This window comes from Rhea pennata, chromosome 4 (genome assembly GCF_028389875.1).
Source record: "Rhea pennata isolate bPtePen1 chromosome 4, bPtePen1.pri, whole genome shotgun sequence".
Lineage (NCBI taxonomy): Eukaryota > Metazoa > Chordata > Aves > Rheiformes > Rheidae > Rhea > Rhea pennata.
Window position 1 is genome coordinate 59,889,647 of NC_084666.1, and position 21,636 is coordinate 59,911,282.

The window sequence follows — 21,636 nt, forward strand, 5'->3', positions numbered from 1 at the left end:
AACAGGTGATCTCTTGCTCCAGGTGATACCTGATAAGAGTTAAGTCTGAGCAGCAGCTTTCTAGCTCATTTTATTTGGTTTCAAGTTTGTATTACTTTTTATAACTTCTTGTACCTCTTTATCTAGACACCTCTTTATCTTGTAAATCATGGTGAGGCTGGACCAATCCGATGCAACAGGTGCAAAGCTTATATGTGTCCCTTCATGCAGTTTATTGAAGGTGGAAGAAGATATCAGTGTGGATTTTGCAATTGTGTAAATGATGGTAAGTGTTGTTTCTCTGATTTATGGTTCATACAAATGCCATAAAGTTAAAAAGATACTATAGTTGTAAAATTACTTTCTTGGCTAGTTGACTAGGAATCAACTGTTGTAGAAGAAAACAATTTAGTGAGATACAGTAACCAGACCTATTTCAAAATGAAAAAAAAATACTACCCAAGAAAACTACATTTGTTCAGTACAATTTTTAAGAAGAAATGTGAGTAAAATAACAATGCTGAATCATGAAGTCTAGTCTAATGTGAAGAAAACTTTATTTAAAAACAGTATGTCACGACAGACTACAAAGTTGCTGTATTCTGTATTGCTATCTGAAAGCAACTTCTGTGTAGAAAAATGAATTCCTGTAAAGAAATCTAAATGTCCAGCAAGAACCAAATATTTGGAACTGTGTTAGATTAGTCCTGTCCATGACTGTGGATGCAATGGTTAAATAACCTATTAATCTTGCTGTGACAAGTGTTGGTTTTCACAGAAGATACCATGCCATATTTGTTCAAGTGTGCTGCATGTGACTCATAAGTGCTCTTGTGCTTTTGGCTAAATCCCAAATCTTTGCCAGAACTAGCCTTTCTAGACATTTGTATCAAGTTGGATTTCCTCAGCTGGATCACAGCAGTATAGTGCTTTCCCTAATACAGTAATCTTTTCAAGTCTGAAATGTGAACCTTGATGGGCTCATTCCAACCGGTTTTCTGTTTGAGGCCCAAATGTTTGTGGAAGATAACAAATTTCCTAATTTGTTAGTGATTTAAACTCTCATAAATTTTGAATGCATTATGAACTTTTTAAGTAAAAGATTTTTAATTGAAGTGTCAGTTTAAATCTTGCTTTGTATTACTACAGTGCCGTTCATCTAAATCTGAAAGCACTTAAAAACAACTTTTAAAGAGGCCTAAAAATACCCCATGAGCTAGGAAAATGTCCCCCCCCCCTTTTTTAAAGGCAATAAAAACCTGAAAAATAAACATTTTAAATGTATGTTGGTCAAAGAAAGAAGAGCTAAAATCCAGAGATAACTTCCTTAGCCTGACTCTAACCATTAGACCAACTGCATATAAATTGTTGGTGGCAAAGCCCCTTGATTTCTTAATGCTTCTTTGGAGTTGAGTTCTGCATCTTATATATGTAGCTACAGAAGGTTCCCAATATAATGGACTCAGTGCAGTTTGCTGTACAGTAGGCCAGGGTTGTGAACCTTGTAGTACTATTTCTGATGAAGCAGTATTTCAGACAAAGCAGCACAGACTTCAGAAAAAGTCTTATTTTAGTTATTTTAATTCTGTTTCTTTGCAGAGTTGGTGGTTTGTGTGACCTGAATTAAGCTTTGAGTAGACTGTATCTGCTAACAAAATAGGTGCTCGTAGTCTGTAACCTGCGAATAGCAGACTTTTGCCTGTGGAAGTAACCTGCACCAGTTTCTCCTGCTTAAGCTTGAGTAGTGTAGGGCTGGAAGAACATAGACATTTTTAGCAAAATATGCATTGTCCTCCAAATACAAGAGGAGCTTGCATTACTAGAGTGGGTTTTTTTTCCCCATAAACCAAAACAGTCCTAACCACGTCCCCCCCCTCATACACACACTGCAGCCTGGGTAAGTGGTTGTACGCATCCCTTGAATGAAAGAAGAGCCTGCATTAGTTCATTGCATCTGTTGGAATGAACAGGTGTTCCTCTTGCCCCAAAATATAAATCCGTTTTTTTTCTCCTCATTTTCGTTTGTAGTCCCTCCATTCTTCTTTCAACATCTGGACCACATTGGCCGACGAGTAGACCACTATGAAAGGCCTGAGTTATCTCTAGGATCTTATGAATATGTTGCTACCTTGGATTATTGCCGAGTGAGTATTTTTAGTATGCAAAATTACAATTTTATATCAAAACAAACAAAATCCTTTAAATACCAGCGTTAGAATAACCACACCTGTCAGCTGAGTGTCAGAGTCAAGGAACACTTCAGAAAATACAGAGATGCCCAGAATTTAGAATTTAGGCTTACAGTACTGTGTTCTGTTCTTTCCTACTGCTGAGTATCAGACTATCGAGTAAGAATAACAAATACCACAGCAAAGTCATGGATCACTGGTGTTCAGCTGGGGCATTGGTTTGGTCTTAGCAAGCCTGCTGCACTGTCTAGAGGATATAGCTGAAATTCCAAAGCAACGTTGAATTTTATCTGTTTGTCCTTTGTTAATTTTGAAGACAGATGCGTATCTAAATCGCCTTCTCAACTTGGAAAACCTTAGCTTGGGAATTTGACCTCTGTTTTTTTTCCTGACATAAATAGTTTTAGTTTTTTGATGAAAAAATAAGTTCTAGTGGAATGGGTTAGCTCTTTCATTAACTCACTTAAGGGCTTGGTCCAAAGCTTTCTCAAGTCACTGAATATGTTTGTAGCTGATTTCATTAGAGAGCTGTATTTGCTACTTCCTAAGTTATATATTAGTTAAACTTTCCAAATTTTAAACTCAGTTTACAAAATTGCAAGTGTAACCTTGTCCCTCAGCAAGGGATTTTTTCTGCTCTTGCTGATACTGGGCAGGATTTTCTTCCTGTCAGTGGAATAAGTGTCAATGGATTGAGGTCGTAATAAATTTAAGAAAGGCAGTTGTATCTTGTGAAATCTTGAAGTAGATACCAGTAACTTCCACAGACCTCAGACCAGCAAGTTATTGCTGTTATGAAAAAAATCAACAGACTGTTTAGTTCTGGTTTCTCACGAGAGAACCAGTCCAAAGTCCAGTGAGATCCGAGAGATCTGCTTTATGGATTTCTTTTGAGATCTGAATTAGCCCCAGAACAGAAGAGAACTGAGTAGCTCTAGGAAGGCATTACAGAAATAAAGCAAGGGACCCTCAGTTAGCATTTATCAGTGTAGCTCCATCAAATTCAGTAAAGCTTTGCAAGTTTCTGGCAGTTAGGCTGTTGAAGACTCAGGGGTGTTGGAGGGCTGGCTCCCTGTCGTTTTCACGGTTCTTGTTGTCTGCCCTAGGGCATGATCCTGTGTGATGCAGCCATCTTCGCAACGCAGCTTTCAGCACGGTAGCTTTTGCCAAATAGTTTAGACCAAGGAGTTTCCTTGATTAGTCCAGTATGGTCTCTGTTTTTGCTGCAAAGACCTGTTGTATAAACTTACTAGAATGTTAAAAAAAAGAAATCTGTAACAAAATACTGACTTCTGCTGGAAATGTGAAGTCATGGATTGTAGAGAAATTAACATTGTTATTTTGTAATTAATTTTTCATTTTGCTGTAAGTTAACAAAGTTTAATTCTTTTCTACATCTAGTTTAAGACCAAAACTGAAAAGTCATTTCCTTTTGTGCTTATCAAATGACAAGGATGAACAGCTACAAAAAATGTTAACAAATAACAGCTGTTTTGCATTACTGTGCTTCTGCTAAGCGGATGTGGCAAGAGCACAAGTTCTCATTTCTACCATATATATGTCAGAAATTAAGTAAGGATTCTTTGTAAATGGTGGTATGATATAGGAGTTTAGAAAACAGTTTTTGATACAGTTTTTGAAACTAGCATCCAAATACAGAAAATATAACAGCTTTTAAAAAATACCACCTGGTTTTATTTCACTAATGCTAATCCTGCATGATTCAAATGAAGTGAGAGCAAGGACGTAATTTAAAGTTTAGTATAATGTGTGCCAGGTACTGTGGAGGAATCATAATTAGAAGATTAGCTAATTTTTTAAAAACAATGTTTTCTGGGTTTGAATTGTAATAACTCAAGTGCCTAGAACTTGTGTGAAGGCTGTGAAATAGCATATATGACTATAATGCAAAGTTGACCAGCATATGACACCAATTAATGACCACTATTAGTTTAATGAGAAACAGGAAAGCTAATCTTAGGCTTATAGCAAGGATTGTGAAGACTGTTGTTAAACTTGTTTTTCCTGGCTACATCTGTAAGCATTACATTGCTTTACTGAGGAACAAAAATTACATCTTGCGCCACGTTACTTATAGAAACTTGTCACAGCACTGCGTGTCTGTGATTTGTATGCCACTTACGTTATGAGCAAGAACTTAAGAGTAAGAAGTTATGCCGGAAGGAATCCGTATCAGTCCAAGCCACTGCTGTATATTCAGCATTTGCATACACTGAATGTTAGTCTCATACAGACTTAAAGAAAAATAGCTTATTCTTAAAAGCATGGTTTTCTCAGATGTCCAGAGTGCAGTTGTGCATGAGACAGCCAGCCAGACACGATGTAGATGGCCACCTCTTAGTACTGCAAAGGACTGAGGTATTTTAACTCTGGTTTAGCAGCTAAGCCATATATTCTGTTTCCAGATTAGTTAGGAATCACTTAACAGTTGTTAGGGGCACTTGCTAATGAAAACTAAATATTCGTATTAATAAAACATTATTGTGTAATGCAAAAGCAGTATGGGGTACAGAAAAGAGCAAAGACAAATTTATTTAAATACTTGAATTTCTACAGAAAATGTTAGTGTTTCATCTTATCTAATAAGCTGTTACTCTTTACATATTTATTTCATTAGAATGTTATGTTCTGGTAATCATATTTTATTCCAAGGATGGTCTTTGCCCAGTATGGGTGGTCTTTCTCTAATAATTACTATTTATGATTTATAGCATTTTTCAGACTACTGAACACTATATTTAGATTGCCTTGATGGTACAGTCTGTAAATTTTATTTATTGGACATAACAGGACACCGTCTAATTTTTCCTGTGAATGATAATTTTTTTCTGTAGAACAACAAGCCTCCAAAACCACCAGCTTATATCTTCATGATTGATGTATCATACAGAAACATAAACAGCGGCCTCGTTAAACTTATATGTGATGAACTGAAGACTCTGCTAGATAAACTTCCGAGGTAAAGAAACATAAGTGTGCTTTTCTTAACTTGCTACACTGCAGCTTTCATGAAGCTTTGCACATTGAGAGGTGATAAAAAGAAAGCTCTAGAAAATGTCAGAATTTACAATACAGGCATTTTTTTAGGTGATAGTGACCAAATATTAATTTTGACATTGTAACTGATGTCTGTCTGTGTACTATATGGATAGAAAGAATCTGTTGTTCTAATTGCAGATATAGTATTTTTTCTCTTCCTTTCTTCTAGTGAACTCTAGTGGTATTATCAACTAAATCCCAGCTTGTAGCTTGCCTTTATTTGTTGGAGTTCTGTTTATTGCAGTGTTGCGTTTCTCATGAAATTAATCTGGGAAGTTTCACTTTAACAAACCAGAATACTGAAAAATGTCGAGTCTCTCTAAAGCCAAAATGTAAGTGGTTTGTATCTTCAGCTCTTTGTCGTTACTTAGCAAGCTTTTAGAGCTGCTTGCTGTGAGAATTCTCTGCTTGGTATGTACCTGAGAGGGGAAACAAATCTTATAAGCAACAAACCTTGTACGAAACATAGCACATTTACTTTGTGAGTCTTAAACATGCAGCACTAATATTACCACTGATTAATATTAGTGGCAGTATATTATTTTGTATAGCTTTCATTAAAATGTAAGTAATGCAGCCACATAGTTAAGTGAGAGCAGTGAGAGTCAGACTGAGAAATTAAGTAGACAAGATTTTCTCAGTTAAAGTATATAAAGCATTGAATGACCTATAGAAAGAAAATAGGTTCCCAATAAATATACTTGCAGGGGGAGAAGAGGCTTTAGAAATGGAGAGAGCAAGTGAGCAAGAGCAGGAGACAAGATCCTTGAGGTAATCTAGGTATAGTATAAATCTTTCTATCACATTTCCTCATTGGATCTCAGTGCGCGAAATAAATTCCAGTCCCGGGTGGGGGCTCAGTTTGTCAGATACTGCCTGTGTGAGGCCATCCCACAAATACTTTTTTATTGAAGATTAAACTGGAGACAGAAGTGTTTCATATTATCATGAACATATCTCAAAGCCTTCCGTCAGGTTGGACATCATCTGAAGATGATGAAAGGTACGAGTGTGGTAATAAAAAAATAGCTGGCAGGTCAGAATCACATAGGATTGAATAAGGGAAGTTAAGGAAGAATGAAAGCAAGTGCGTGTCCATCACAGAGAAGACGTGCATTAATTCTCATTGTGCCAGGACTCTGCAGAGATGTGCTGTTAGCTAATTTTTCTGCAAAGCCAGTTCTTTTATGTCTACAGAAAAGAATGGAAAGAATGAATGACAGGCCGTTCATTTTCTTCAAAGACTAGTCTGTTGCCTTTAAAGAATAAAAAACTTACTGTAAGACACTCCACCAAAATTGGCAGTGAAACTTTTATTTTGGCACTGTGGCATGAACTTCACTGTGTGTTCATTTTCTGTAGCTGGAAACTGACACCTGGAAAAATATTTTACTGTTACCACATGGGGTGAAAGCCCTCTGCTGGGAGTTCACCTCATGCTTGAATTTTTAGGATCCCAAATCTGTAAGAGGAAAGACTTTGGGTAACAAAGCAATGAGTGTAACAAAAAGGCCATTGGTGTAAAGGCACGTTCCAGGTAAGTCTGTAAAAATGGCTGAGAAGTGGGAAGTTCAAGCTGGTAAAGAGTGGATTAAGATGGGTATCTCAGGCTTCCATGTTGAAAGGGCTTTTGTGCTTTTGTAGACGTGAAGCGTGGCAGAAAATACATCTTCTGGTTACTTAAAATATTAGGACAGAAAATCAGGCTACCAGTAGTGCAAGAATAATTTTTAGGTGCATGATTTAAAAACATTTGAGTGCATTTATGTACTTATGATTCAAATGTCTCATTTTGAGACTTTCAAAAGAACTAAATAGTAAGTGACCATACATACGCTACTGGCTCCCATGTTCATAACTGATCTTCAGAACTGTGATAGAAGAAATTGGATCTTACGAAGTGCTGCGATAAGAGCAGTATCTGGTAAAATTGTCCCAAATACTCACTGTAAGTGAGTAGTGACTAGTGAGAGGTGTGTACATTTCTCTTCAAAGTAGGAAAGTACGACGTGTGCAGAAAGTTAGTAACACCTTGTCCTCATCAAGCTCCTGAATGTTCCATGTTAGTCATGTTGCTAACAAAATAGTAGTGTCTGAGTGGCAGGGAATGATTAGAAACACAAATTCAGAAATGATGCCTCTATCTAGGAGGTAGAATATCTTTGAGGAATTATTCAAAGTATTTCCTAATGGAGCGTTTCAGCATAGAATATTGCTTTGTTTTAGATCAAAGTGGCCCCTATCTCATCCAGCTGTGTTCCCATAAAACAGGAATGGGGGATTAACATTCTAGACTGACATGAGAGTTACAGATTGTAGGCAAGAAAAATGATTTCCCTCCCAAGCTCAGGGTTTTGGATGAAGCTTGTGAACTGCCAGTGACTATTTCTTTTTACTCTGAAGAGAAGCAAATCTGATAGCCATGAATTGTGGCAATATTTTCTATTTGCTGTAAGAAGAAATACGGAGGAAGTGCAGGGAAAGTCTGTCTGCATTGTCTCCCCTCCTAGGTTTGAGTTTTGATTCTGCAAGCATTTGTGGACTCATGAACTGCAATCCCTTGATTGCAAGGGAAGGGGGTGGGGGCCTTGTCACTGATTTTGATGGGCCAAGGCTTTGCACTCCTTAGCAGGATAAGTTATTTTCAAACCCTGGCTTCTTTACTGTGGTGTATTTATTAGAGGTTTAGGATGGTTTGAACACCCCTTGCTACTCCAGAAGTTACAGTGAAGGGTAAATAGTGTATTTTCTGCTCTAATTGCCTAATTATTGGAAATACTGGTATTATCATATCAGTGTTTTGGTATGATAGTAACATCTGTGCGAGTGTCTGCACATTACGGTATCCTGTCTGTTGATTAGCTTATTTCTTTGTGTAAAATTTTTTATAATCATAAATCTTTACCAAATCACTTCTTTTGTAAACTAAAGAAAATAATAATGTCAGCCCAGCTATTTGTGTGGTTCCAATTGCTGCAGTCTCAAAGAACTTTGTGTCCCCTCAGTAGGTATATATCTTGACAGCCTGGTGAGATTAAAAAACAAATTCCTACTGTTCTCTTTTTACAAATGGGTAACTGAGGCACAGAGGACTTAAATATTTCCTGTTATCGTAAATGAAATCAGAGGCATAGCTGGGAATTAAATGAGGATTTCCAAGTTTCAGTGCCTTAAATATGAAACTCTTTCCCCTCAAAACAAACATATGTTAGACTGCAAGCTCAGTATGTGCTGTTTTTGTGACATGCCCTCGTAAGATAAATAGGCTCCTTAGATGTTTAATGTTGCAGTACAGAGAATATAGGCTGACCTTTGATAACTGCTGGTACTATGGAGTCAACATCTGGCATTTTTGGTGCTAAAGACTTGGTTCCTCATTAACAAGAGGAGCTTCCTATTAAGAGAGGGTGCTATTTTTGTAGTAATTAAATTTTTCTTGGGGGAGGGGGAGGAGGAGCGCCCTTTTACAGAAATGTTTGCTGGGCTTCTGGCTGCGCTCCTGGTAAGGGTCTGACCAGCGCTATCAGTGATGCTGCTCGTGATGGAACACGCGCCCGCTGCTTAGAGGCGTTAAACCCACAAAGACACAGCCGGAGCCTGCTGCTGGCAGGGTGCTGGCCCGTGTAGTGCACAGGAGCAGCCGGCGAACTCCGGTTGGCCTGGGAGCGTAGAGCAGCAACGGGCAATTTCTGCAGTGTGTTTTCCGCATTACACACAGCTGTGGAGGGTCTAAGAGCTTTTGCTGCTTAAAAGCACCACAGAAGCAGAAGATTGACCCACCAGTGTCCAAAAATTACTAGATTGTGTTCACACATAATTACTATTCTCATTACACGTTCATCATTAGTATCATTGAATTACAATGTATTCTAAATCAAGCTGATTTTCTGACTGTGTCTTGTAGCTAATTGTCCTGTACTCACTTTTCCATGTTTTTGAGGGCAGCACAGTTTATTCCCTATCTTAGGGACTCTTGACTGTTTGGATAGGATGCACAATTGTTAGGGTTGACTTTCTTTAAAAAAAAAAAAAAAAAAAAAAAAGAAATATATATATACATGCAAAATATATATACAAAATATGTAAATATATATAGAGACAGAGAGAGAGAGAGAGAGAGAGAGAGATTGAGAGAGATTTAGTTAGGTTGTTTTAATTTGACCTAAGGGAAAGATTAGGGCCATTATATCTACTTGTTTGGTATTTGGTTTGTTGGTTCACAGTGTGGATAATGATCTGAAAGCAGCCTTACTTTTGAAAGGAACACTGTTATTGCAAGGTCAATGTTTCAAAATTATATCCAGTGGTTTTTGTTTTTCTTGCAGAGAAGATCAAGAAGAATCCTCAGCAATTCGAGTTGGTTTTGTCACTTATAACAAGGTCCTTCACTTTTTTAATGTAAAGAGCAACTTAGCCCAGCCTCAGATGATGGTGGTCTCAGACGTTGGAGAAGTTTTTGTTCCTTTGCTGGATGGTTTCCTTGTCAACTTTGTGGAATCACGCTCTGTCATTAACAAGTAAAAACTGTTCCATCCTTCAATAGGAGTTGAATGCTTATGCTATGTGTTAGCCTGTTAGTAAATTGTGCCCTATGCTCTGAGGGAGGGGAGAAGCGTTGTGCATGTTTGTATCAAAAAGCCTTAGGAGGAGCAGAAGTCTCAAATTGTCTATTTCCACCTCTGAGGCAAAGAAAACGCTGTATCAACAACCACTGTTCGTTTTACTTACTGCATGCTACCAGTTTTGAAGCAATGCAGTTCATAGAACTTTAAAATTCCTATTTTGTTTCTTTCTGGCTGGGATTCTAATTGAACAACCAATATTCATTATTTTTTAAAATACAAATTTGCATGTTCCTGTGTGAAGACTCGGCTTGTTACAGGTTTTGAGGATTGTCCCAAGTATGCTAACCAGTTGAAACACTGATCCTTTCCACTTTCTTAGCTTGTTGGACCAGATTCCAGAGATGTTTGCAGACACTAATGAGAGTGAGACCATCTTTGCTCCAGTTATCCAGGCTGGCATGGAGGCGCTAAAGGTTTGAATGTTCCTCTCTGCAAGAGAACTGACCCTTTAATTAGGATGAGACTTGATAAGCTGCAGGCTAGTGCAAAATCCTCCTACAAATCACAATGAGAAACAAAACAAACAAACAAAAAAAAAACAACAAAAAAAAAAAGATCATTTTCAGCACTTAGGTTCCATTAGTTTAACAGTATGTTTGAACTGCTTTAGACAGAAAACACTGGCAAGCATAGCATCTGCTTCCAGGTTTGCTCATTAAGGGAAACCAGTGCCTAGAGTCTATGCCACGTAGAGTGGATGTTTAGGAGAAGATGGGGAGCAGGAGTTGGTCTCTTCTTCTCCAGTATTTGAGAGGGAGAAAAAGGTCGTTTTAGTTACTACAACAGCGTTATTTATTAGATACTCTGGTCGTCTGCACAGACATCTTGTCCTTGTACCTATGCACAAGACACAGCATTCGCCTGCCTGTCCTCCAACTTCTGCTGACTTTTGGTGCAAAACAGGAGATATTTATGACCATAGACCTGTGTGGGAGGAGGGGATTTCCTTTAACTGACAAGTTTTCACAGCTTGAATACAGCTGAAAATGAATCCATAGGTCAAGATGCATCCCCAGTCCTTGCCATACGCCAGGGACATCCCCTACAGTGCTGACATTTCTGTGGAGTGCTGCCAATTAAAAGAATGGCACCGTGGTTCCACACAGGGTCTGCGGGCCAAAAGACAACCAGCGGTGTTTTAAAGGTTTAATTATCTGTGAGCTGTATACAAGTAAAGCGGACATACTGAGTAGATTTTTTTGTTGAACTGAAAATACATAGCATTTATCAAAGTTGTTTTTTAAATATTTACTTAATATCTGTTCTCTTGCTTTTTAATTCATAGTCCCAGAAGGTATGTGTGCAGATGTGTTCACTTTTACAAAATGAACTTAAGGACCGTGACTGTTTACCATGAAAGAAAGTAGCACTAAATTAACCTATATTTATTTAACTCAACTTTTTTTTTAAGATGCAATTTTTAAGGATTTTCACTGTGAGTTTTTAATACGCATATATGTGTGCTTGAGAAAACAACTCTGGTCTGAAAAATAACATGCATTATGTTCATATTTGAGGTTAAATTTGGTACATTTTCAGAAAGAAGATACATGCATTCAGAACAATTGCCAGAAACATTATCAGTAATTTTTAATGCATATTGTGTAAATCATTCAACCTTTAACATACTGCCATTTAAAAGAAATGGAAGAAATTGACATTCATGAGTAAAAATGAGGGATGACATACCAGTTCGGTTAAAAAGTAGGACTTTTTACCTTACTATTGATACTGCTTATCAGTATCAATACTTATTATTGATACATTTCTGCCATAATGATGAGATTTCTAGTTTTCCCAGAAGAATGCTGTGGCTTATTTTGAAGTGTGGAATATCCTTATCCTGTGGATACCTTTATAATCTGGAGGGGGAGGAGTAGCAAAGCTATTGGGAGCTGATTTATGTGCGTAGTCGTCTCAGTTATTGCAGGTCTAACATAGGGGTGCAGTTAGGCCTGGTTGTTTTTCTTTTGCATGGGGAAAGGACAAATCTTGCTCTTCTCCTTCCTCTCTGTTCACCCATCTTCAATAGCTGAAGATTTCAAAATGGTTAATCAATCAGTTCTTATTCCAATTAGCTGTCTCAATAGCAAGAGTAAGCGATAAAATATTTTCTAAGTTTTGATGGAAAAGTGTGTTAGCAATACAAAGATGCCTGTAGTGCTGCTGTTACTCTGTGTGGAATTTAAGGGTTGCTGGCAGCATTTTTCCATCTTGGTTAGCAAATACCATCTCTTTGCAGTTCTAACTAACAGTGGAATACTCGAATAGAACTGTTATTTACTTCATTTTTTGTGACAGGAGGAAATGTTAATTGCAAATTTTGATACACCTGCAATTATTAATATGGATTTAAATGTGGAATTTAATACAGGAATGTAATAATCACGCCTCTATAAAAATATAATGAGTAGTAGAGCACCTAACTGAACAAAATACTTTTTCTGCTAAATTACATTTCCTTTTAATTTTATCCAATTTAGAAAAGACTTGCAGAAAGTTTAGACGGTGCTTTGAAACTCTAAAATATATGAAAATTAGGCTCAACTGTTGATCTTAGCAGAAGAATAAAATGCCAATATGATGCTTTTGAAACAGGCTGCAGAATGTGCTGGAAAATTGTTTATCTTCCATTCTTCATTGCCAACTGCGGAAGCACCGGGGAAGCTGAGAAACAGAGATGACAAAAAGCTGCTCAATACAGATAAAGAAAAGGTATTTTCTACTTGGAGTTCACAATGGACTGCTATTAAGTTGAATTTCTTTAATAGAGCCTTTTATTTATTTATTTATTTTCTGCAAAGATTGGTTGCATAGCTACATTCCCATTCTCACTTTGCCTGATGATTTTCGATGTAGTGAAGAAATATATTAGTATGGGCCCTACAGGGACATTAAAGAAAAACTACAGTAAAGCAACATTGGGAAATGCGCCAGCTGCAAAAGTAATTTCATCCATCAAGAACCTGTAGGCCCCTGCCAGTTTAGTGGGTTTGTCCTCTAAGAAAGTACTGAGCTGAACCATTTTATATGCGCATTCATGGAATATGTAGAAAGGACAACATGATTTACATCTTACGCCTCGTCTCACTTAAAAATTTTACTTCATCATTTTTTATTTTCAGTTGGGCATTTGGATTTTGACTGGTTATCAACAGTATCTAATGTTACAACATTTGTGTGTTTTTAATTCTGTGCAGACACTCTTTCAGCCTCAGGTAAATTTTTATGAGACCTTAGCCAGAGATTGTGTGGCTAATGGGTGCTGCGTGGATTTGTTCCTCTTCCCAAATCAGTATGTGGACGTAGCTTCCATGGGTCTTGTCACAGCATACACTGGAGGAACGCTCTACAAGTACAACAATTTCCAGGTAAGTGGTGCAAGTTTCTTACCTGTCAGCTAGTAGCACCTGGGGATTTACTGTTTTTCTTTTCGTTTTGAGGTGTTCTTCTCCACCTTAACACAAAACTGCAGTGACTCCAGAGAATTTACTTAGACAACCCAGCAGATAAAATGCAGGCTTAGAAATGACAGATCAGGCTCAAATAGAAATCTTGAAACATTAATTGTGCTTCCAAATAAGCTGGTTTGCATCTTAAAATGAAATCCACTTACTTAAATCTGCTGGCTTCTGAGTAGGGAAGTCAGTTACTCCAGTGTTTAGATACAAATGCTTGTGATTGATAAAGACTAAAAAAAAGCCATAAGAACTTTGACTTGGTTTTCAAAATTACCTGGGAATTTTAGGGGGAGGGGAGACTTCCTCTGTGCTTGGAGCTGACCTGCAAAAGCATTTTCTGCTAAGTAAACAAGGCTACCCTGTAGTGCTTATGGCTGTGCCCTGAAAGTCTAGCTAGCCTGCAGGGTAAGTGATTAATGTTACTGCAGATAGATTTGATTGAATAGGAATTCTAGATGTCCATGCTTAGTAATGAATTGGTGGATACTTGCACATATATATTTATGTTAATGAAGTAAGAATCAGCATTTTTAATCCCCTTAAAAAAAAAAAAAAAAAAAAAAAAAAAAAAAAAGGATGTTAAATGTGGACAGACCTTCCTGGACATCTATGGGGAGAAGGGTTGAGTTTGTGCTGTTTTGCTGCCACCGAGTGGTGAACTGCAACTTTTGCTTTGCGTTTCTAGCTCAATTCTGATAGCCCACAGTTCCTAAGTGACCTCAGGAAGGACATAGAAAAAAAACCCGGATTTGATGCAATAATGAGGGTTCGGACAAGTACAGGTAATGGTATCTTTGGAGGAGGAAAATGAACATGAATGCATATGGTAATATATAATTTAAAATAATATGGTACTAGAAGTAAGTGTTACAAAGATTATTTGTAATATAAGAAGTTTCACATTTTCAGTTCAGTAGGTACCTCTTGAAAAGTAATTGGATAAACTGATTAAAAACAGATGGATGTGCCCTTATTATGTATGCCCTAAATTTCACTTATGAGTAAGGCCTCTAATCATTATGTATGCGTCCTGGGCAGTTAAGATGGTAAGGTGTATGAGATCTAGCGTTTTTACTGGGCACCTACATGTCCCCTCATTTTCTAAATACTTCAAAGGAAAGTAATGTCTCTACTTTTCAGGAGCTCGTTTTTACTTCACATTAAGTGTTTGAGGAGCCCAAACACACAGAACTTGCCAGGTAGATGCACAAAAGGTTGTGGCTTGTCCCTGAGTCAAATCACAGCTCTGCAGCTCATGAACACTGCTAGGCAGTGCCATCAGCAGGGCTGGCTGGTGACACCTCTGCCAGGAAAAAGTCTCTCTCTTAATAAGCAAAATTTAATGAACATCAATAAAGTAAGTCAAAAAATGTCAATTTGATTTGTGACTGTTAAATAAAAGGATACAATTGTCTTTTTATCTGGCTGTAGGCTTCCGGGCTACTGACTTCTTTGGTGATATTTACATGAACAACACCACGGATGTAGAGATGGCAGCAGTTGACTGTGACAAGGCAGTGACAGTGCAATTCAAGCATGATGACAAACTCAGTGAAGACAATGGAGCCTTAATTCAGGTAAAAACTTAATGACATGTCATTCCATGAGAGTATGAGCAAGAACTTTTGCAGCCATAATGAAAGAGTCACAGTGTAGGACTGATGGTAGCCAGGGACAGCTTGCCCAAGCTCTGGTGGTGTAATACCACTAATAGGATAAGATTTTAATTAGCTGACCAAAGATTGCATCTTACCCTATTAATATACGTCATAACTGAGCAGTTGATTGTTGTATGACTATAGTACTGTGAAGGATCCAGTTTGGTATGTCTGAAGTCATTTGCTAGAGACATGGTTCAGTAGCGACAGGGGCTGTATATGCCTTGGAGATGATACATTTACGTTGCTTTCATATGGCAGATGTGTGTGAAAGATCTAATGCAAGGCTGACTACAGCGAGCTGGAGTCTCTGTGTTTACCCTGCAGGCTCCAAACAAGATGATGAGAATTCACATTTTATGGTGGTGCTAGGAAGCAAGAAAAAGGTGCCAGCCTGATTAATGCCATACCAGCAAAATGTTAGCAGGCAGGAAATCTTGTTCTCATTTCCTCTATTTTTCATGCTTGGGAAGAGTTTTCCCAGATGCCAACATTATATTTAAACAAAACAGAACTGGAGTTTTAAATAAACTTTTAAATTACCCTCCAGATTTTAGTATGCCAATTGTAGATTTTTTTTTCTAAGTTTAAGGCTACTAACTTTTATAATGCGTTTATGTGCCCGGTATACTGCCATAGGAACTATAGGCACATTGTTCTTACAGTTCATTATCATTAGTGCTGAATAAGCACCACTAAGTGAGGCTGTCTTCACTTACTTACTTACTTACTTATAATATGCCTTTTGTACATTAAAATTGGCTCTTACCTGGTGGAAGTTTTGAGGACGAGCTTTTTGTTTTAAAATAGAACTGAATGGGAATGTGTTTCTGTTGTTGCAGTGTGCTGTCCTTTACACTTCAATAGGCGGGCAAAGAAGACTTCGCATACACAATATAGGTTTAAATTGTAGCTCCCAGTTAGCTGATGTCTACAAGACTTGTGAGACTGATGCACTTATCAACTTCTTCGCTAAGTCAGGTAAAGTTATGGCAAATCAATTCTGTTTCCTTTTTTCTCCAGGGTATAGGAAGGGGGAGAAAGAGAAGTCAAAATCATTACCTGGTGGGAAGTAGTGTTTTACAACTTGCTGCTCAAAGACTGAGCAACTCTTCTCTTTTTCATTTTACAATGTTTTAAGAGTCAGAGGTTGCATAGTGTAAACACATCTGCCTTAACTGTAATGCTTGGAAAGGTAGCCAGAAACATAACACAGAAAGCTGTAGAGGCACAAAAGGGGAAATGCACATCCTTCACCTGCTATTTACACTGAAGTTCTCCCTCCATTATAATGCAGATACTATATTGCTCTTTTTGCAATGTATGGCCATTGCATGGTTCTTTTTTTCAAAGATGAACAAATATCCTGTAAGATGCTGTAAAAGACACTAAAAGCAACCTTAGACATGAGCTCAGTGACATCTAGCAGATGTAGGTACTTACATCGTGCGTGTCTTGAGCATGCTCTGTTGCTGTTCTGCATTTGTAGCGTTCAAAGCTGCTCTAAGTCAACCACTGAAGATGGTCAGAGAGACGCTGGTGAACCAGATGGCACACGTGCTGGCCTGCTACCGCAAGAACTGCGCCAGCCCCTCGGCCGTAAGCCAGGTAACACCCAGCTGAAGGTCAACCTTCTCCCCTGAGGCTTTGCAGCAGGTGAACAACTACTGCTGCGACAGAAGTGCCAGAAAGGAAGATCTCAGGCAAAGACTTTTAATTGGTTTGCAAACACTATTAATGACAGGGGCGGTTAAATGGCAGCAGTTACAACATATTGACAGTTGTTTTGAAACCAATGGCAAGGGCACTGAGGAAAATGATGCTCACACAAAGGGGATTAAGACAACCCTTTTCTGCTTGCTGGAATGATACGCTGATTTACATAAGTTGTTTTCTTTTGTTCCTGTTTAATCTTTTTAAAATTTTAATACTATAATTTTCAACAAATAAGAATATCGTCCTCAAAAGATGAAAAGAGCATCATAACATGCTACTAACACTGTGAATTTGCATGTAAATGTCTCAGGTGTGCTGGAGTGATAAAAACCTGATGCTTGCATGGGCCCAACTCACTCCTAGGGGAAAAAAAATAAAATAATAATAAAAAAAACCACTCCATGGTGGCTTTTAAATTAGGATGGTCTGTTAATTTCTGTTAACCCTTTTCTTTACTAAAGGATAGTAAGAAGCTGTTTGAATATTATCATTTTTATACCCTGTTATTTGAAAATTCCAAATTATGACGTGACCTTTCCGTCTCCTCTCCTCGGACACAGCATAGGTTCAGTAACGGGCTTTCTCTACCTCTCAGCTCATCCTTCCTGATGCAATGAAGTTGCTGCCAGTATACATGAACTGTCTGTTGAAGAGCTGCGTACTAGTTAGCAGACCAGAAATTCCAACAGATGAGAGAGCTTACCATCGGCAGCTGGTCATGTCTATGGGGGTAGCCAACACACAGCTGTTTTTCTATCCCCAGCTCTTGCCAATTGTAAGTATATTACTTGTATGTCTCTTCCTTCTCTGTAAAACTGTTTTTAGTAGGTTTAGTTATAAAGCATTTTAAGTTGGCTGTGTAGATGCAAAAGACAGACTTTTTCTGTGTCCTGGGCACGTGTCATGAGTTGAATTATGTTTTTACTGCTAGTTTAATTAAACTGAGGAGCAAGGGGAGAACCCCAGCCTAAAGAAAATGGGGAAGAAACACTAACACACTCAGTATTAATCACTGCATATTAGCATTCTGTAAGAATGTCCCTTTCTTTTAACAAAGTCCTTATGCAGGCCACTGAAAGAAGGATGCTACCTGACTGTTTTCCTTCACGGAAGATCAACATTGGTACTCAGATGTCTTTGCACTTACAATAGGTCCTCTGTCACACACAGCACATACATACCTAAAAAGGTTAATTTCTAATTCTTCTACTCTGAATGTTTTCTGGAAAGGAATCATCATAATAAGCCTTTAAACAGTTGCTTTTTCAGTGTCTAAGGGGGTGCTTGGGTCATCCTTGAAGCAACAGGTCAAGGGCTTTTCCCTCAGCATGACCAAGCTTACAACTCTGAGGTCTTCTCACAGCACAGCCTGGATCTGAAGAGCGACGCCATCCCAGCTGCAGTCCGCTGCTCTGAGGAGCGGCTCTCAGAAGGAGGTGCCTTCTTCCTGGCCAACGGTCTGAATATGTTCCTGTGGCTGGGAGTCAGCGTGGCCCCAGAGCTTATCCAAGGGCTCTTCAATGTGCCATCCTTCGCACACATCAGCACGGAGGCTGTGAGTATGAGGGGGAACTAGTCTGCATTTCAGAATTTACAGTTTAGTAAGAAGAGGCCATTAATTGCGCAAACTAGTGATGAGGTTTTACAGCATTCATCACTCAACTAAAAGCAGAAACTGCGTTAAGAAACCAAGAAGTAACATACATAAACCCTGACCAAGCTGTTGTGCTCTGACCAAGCACTGGGAGAACACTTTCCAAAAACCTTTTTAAAATTTTCATATCTCACATTTTTACTGTAGCATATTTTTAAAAGTCCTATTGAACATGTATTGCTCAAACTGGAACAAAACACTTTGCTATAATTGAAGTTGCTCCTGTAGCCTGAACTATTTTTAAGCTAAATCTTAATACAGTGATTACTTTAATCTGAAAAATAACTTGAAGACTAATTACTTTACCTGCTTAAGTGAAGGAGTGTATTTCCCAGGTTAGAATGAAATCCATGGTAACACCCATCACAAATATTAGCAGCTTGTCTTGTATGAATTCATAAGAGATGTGATCAGAATGTAACAGCTTTGCAACACTTCTGTTTAACAGACGCTACTGCCTGACCTGGACAATCCATATTCCAAGAAACTTAGGTCAATAATGGAGCATATCCAGAGCCAAAAGCCCTACACTATGAAGGTAAAAAGACTTCCTCTCTCCTCCAACACATTCTCTTACCTGCTCTGGCTTACCCAGCACTGGCTTTTACAGCTACAGGTAACCCTCTGTCAAAGCAAAAGGTTTTGTTGCATCAGAAGTTTTCCCACAGGCTGGGCACAAGTACCTCAAATGTACGCTGCTCTCAATGAGACGTTTAGGTGTCCTGGCATAACGAAAGGAGATCTGCAGAGACCGTCAGCCTACAGGTTACTGTTTTCCTCTGCAAAACGTATTTCAAACTAGGTGCTAGGTGCAAAAGAGGCAGAAGACTAAACATTTCTAGGAATTGTTTCTGAATGGCTGATGGTTATGTAAGGGACGGATGGGGGTGCTCTACTGTAATGTGCCTTAGAAAAAGCATTAATTATATGTTCAGTAGAGTACAAAAATGGTCATTTTATATATATATATTTATTCACACACACACACAGAAAATATACACAACACAGATACACAAATCTCTCTCCACTGTCCACAATTATAGCCAGCCACTGTATTAGTTTTTTGGGGTGAGGAGTTCCCCTCATTAGTGTTCACATTAGATACAGGAAAGCATTTAGTGAATGTATGTTAAAATACACACACACACACACACACACCCATCTACCTACCTACCTACCTACCTGTCTTTTCAGCTGATGATAGTGAAACAACGGGAGCAGCCAGAGATGCTTTTCCGACAGTTCCTAGTAGAAGACAAGAGTATTTATGGAGGAGCTTCTTACGTGGATTTCTTATGTTGTGTCCACCGAGAGATTTGCCAGCTGCTCAATTAAGGAAGCTTGAGTATCATTTGTTTTTGTTTTGCTCTGTTTTTGTTAATTTGCAAGAAGTGCAGTAGCTGGTGCCTGAAGGCAGCCCACAGCTCCACCATACCTCAGCATTATGCTGTGCTTTACTGAACCTTTTCAGTGCTTTTTTCCATTTCAGTTCCATTTCACACACTCTCTATTTTGTTTACTTACTTACCTATTAATCTGTAGAATAGGAAGTTCTGCACTCAGGTATTAAACCTTTTGGGGAGTATCATCTTGACTCTCTCTAAATTGAATTGCCCAATTTCAAACTGTCAAAGCTTCAGAGGGTATGGTAGGCATTTTCTAATAACAAATTATATTTTAGAAAAATTCTATTCCTTTTGCTAGCCAGAAATTTTATGATAGCCAGGAAAGATATCCCCAAAAAAATCTATATAGAAGAAAAAAATAAAGCATTGCTTTTTATTTTTTAAAAAGAGGGCATATAGTTGTAGTAGTTTTAAAGTAATCTCATAGTTCAATTTGAGTACATTAAGACCTTCATGTAAAGCTGATCTCTTCCTAAAGCATATGAGGAAATAGTCCCTTTTCACCTAGAACATACAAATATTACTGTCTACAGAAACAGAGCTCTGTATAACCTTCCACACCTGTGATTATCCAAGCCACAACCACCTCAGCTCATAACCGGACCTGAACATTTTTAATCATGGACTACAAGTAAATGGTAATTAAACAAAAGTCTTAGACTAAGGTTGGCAATTAATGCCACAGTATTATAGTACAATTCCCTAGTCTTAAGGGCAGCAATTAATTTAGTGTATTTCATTTACATTTTCAGAACTGAACACTTGTGAGGCTTTGTTTACTGCATTTGCTAACTGGAATACTCCACTATGTACTTAGCTAAACATCTGGCCCCCTCAATTTCAGTGGCAGTTCAGCCTTTTTATGTATGAACTGTCTTATTTGTGGTGCTATAAAAGGAAGCCTCTTGTTTAATGAGTTTCAACACAGTGAGACCTCCTCTCCAATGACCAATTTCTTTCTTTTTTTCCCCCCCTCTAAGAGTCACTGCTTTGAAAAACAAATCTCCAATAATATTTAAGGTACAATTTAGAAAGCCAGAGTCTTTGGAAGAGCTGTTTACCTCAGTTTAGTCTGTTCTTTTCTTTAGGACCAGAATCTTTGCACGAGATGTGCAAACTTTTTCAAACTTGAAAAACTATTATAAAGAAAGATTAGCATTTCAAATAAAGCAAAAAAAAAAAAAAAAAAAAAAACCCACCCCACACCACACACATCCACCCTCAAATAAAGGTTGAGTTCCATAAGCAAATATGCCTTTTAAGAATGGTAGTTTCACTAATTTCAATCCTTTTGATAAACAGGTAAGTTTGGCAGCTTACTTGAAAGATTGCATCCTTGTCCATTTACCAAGAACTTTTATTACAAATGGATACTCAGACTGAATTCAGCAGCTGTCAAGAGCAGCACCTTTTGGCTGAAGATAATGTTAACTTGTAAAAAGTATTTGTTGCCATTCCAGATCATTGTTACTTTGTAAAATGATAAACAAATATAAAGATATGAGCAATTACTAAATTGTCTTGGGTTGAGTGTTTATTCCTTCATGTTACCAAGTTTTCTAAGTTTTTGGCTGTCAGCCTCTGCTGAAAGCTATCCAGGCAGGTTTTTTTTAGCCTCTAAAATCCTCATATTTCAGGACACTACAGAGGGGGTGTTTTTAGGACCACCAGCATGGGGAACCAGAGGGGGTTTGTGCAGCACCCCTGTAAGCCTAGAAAGCTGACACAAAAATACCTGCTTCTGCTGACTGCAGTTCCAGGTAGCAGGGCAAAGTATCATGACTGACTAGCTGCATCGATGAGAGGAGCGCGGTGGATGTTGTCTTACCTTGACTTCAGCAACACTGTTGACACCGTCTCCTGTAACATCCTCACAGGCAAGCTCAGG

General features: G+C 38.2%; 1 protein-coding gene across 4 annotated transcripts in view; it reads left to right on the forward strand.

Annotated features, from left to right (window-relative positions):
* The window catches only part of SEC24D (SEC24 homolog D, COPII coat complex component), a 113,346-nt gene extending 92,082 nt beyond the window's left edge, over positions 1 to 21,264 (forward strand). For all 4 annotated transcript variants that reach the window (XM_062574049.1, XM_062574048.1, XM_062574047.1 and 1 more), the window contains 15 exons: positions 127 to 265; positions 2,008 to 2,123; positions 5,024 to 5,148; positions 9,554 to 9,745; positions 10,173 to 10,266; positions 12,452 to 12,568; positions 13,054 to 13,224; positions 14,000 to 14,096; positions 14,746 to 14,891; positions 15,815 to 15,953; positions 16,462 to 16,580; positions 17,284 to 17,463; positions 18,052 to 18,243; positions 18,791 to 18,880; positions 19,537 to 21,264. In XM_062574049.1, the coding sequence (XP_062430033.1) occupies positions 127 to 265; positions 2,008 to 2,123; positions 5,024 to 5,148; positions 9,554 to 9,745; positions 10,173 to 10,266; positions 12,452 to 12,568; positions 13,054 to 13,224; positions 14,000 to 14,096; positions 14,746 to 14,891; positions 15,815 to 15,953; positions 16,462 to 16,580; positions 17,284 to 17,463; positions 18,052 to 18,243; positions 18,791 to 18,880; positions 19,537 to 19,677 (2,058 nt within the window). In that variant the 3' untranslated portion in view covers positions 19,678 to 21,264. The remainder of the gene's footprint in view (positions 1 to 126; positions 266 to 2,007; positions 2,124 to 5,023; positions 5,149 to 9,553; positions 9,746 to 10,172; positions 10,267 to 12,451; positions 12,569 to 13,053; positions 13,225 to 13,999; positions 14,097 to 14,745; positions 14,892 to 15,814; positions 15,954 to 16,461; positions 16,581 to 17,283; positions 17,464 to 18,051; positions 18,244 to 18,790; positions 18,881 to 19,536) is intronic.
* The last annotated feature ends 372 nt before the right edge of the window (positions 21,265 to 21,636 follow it).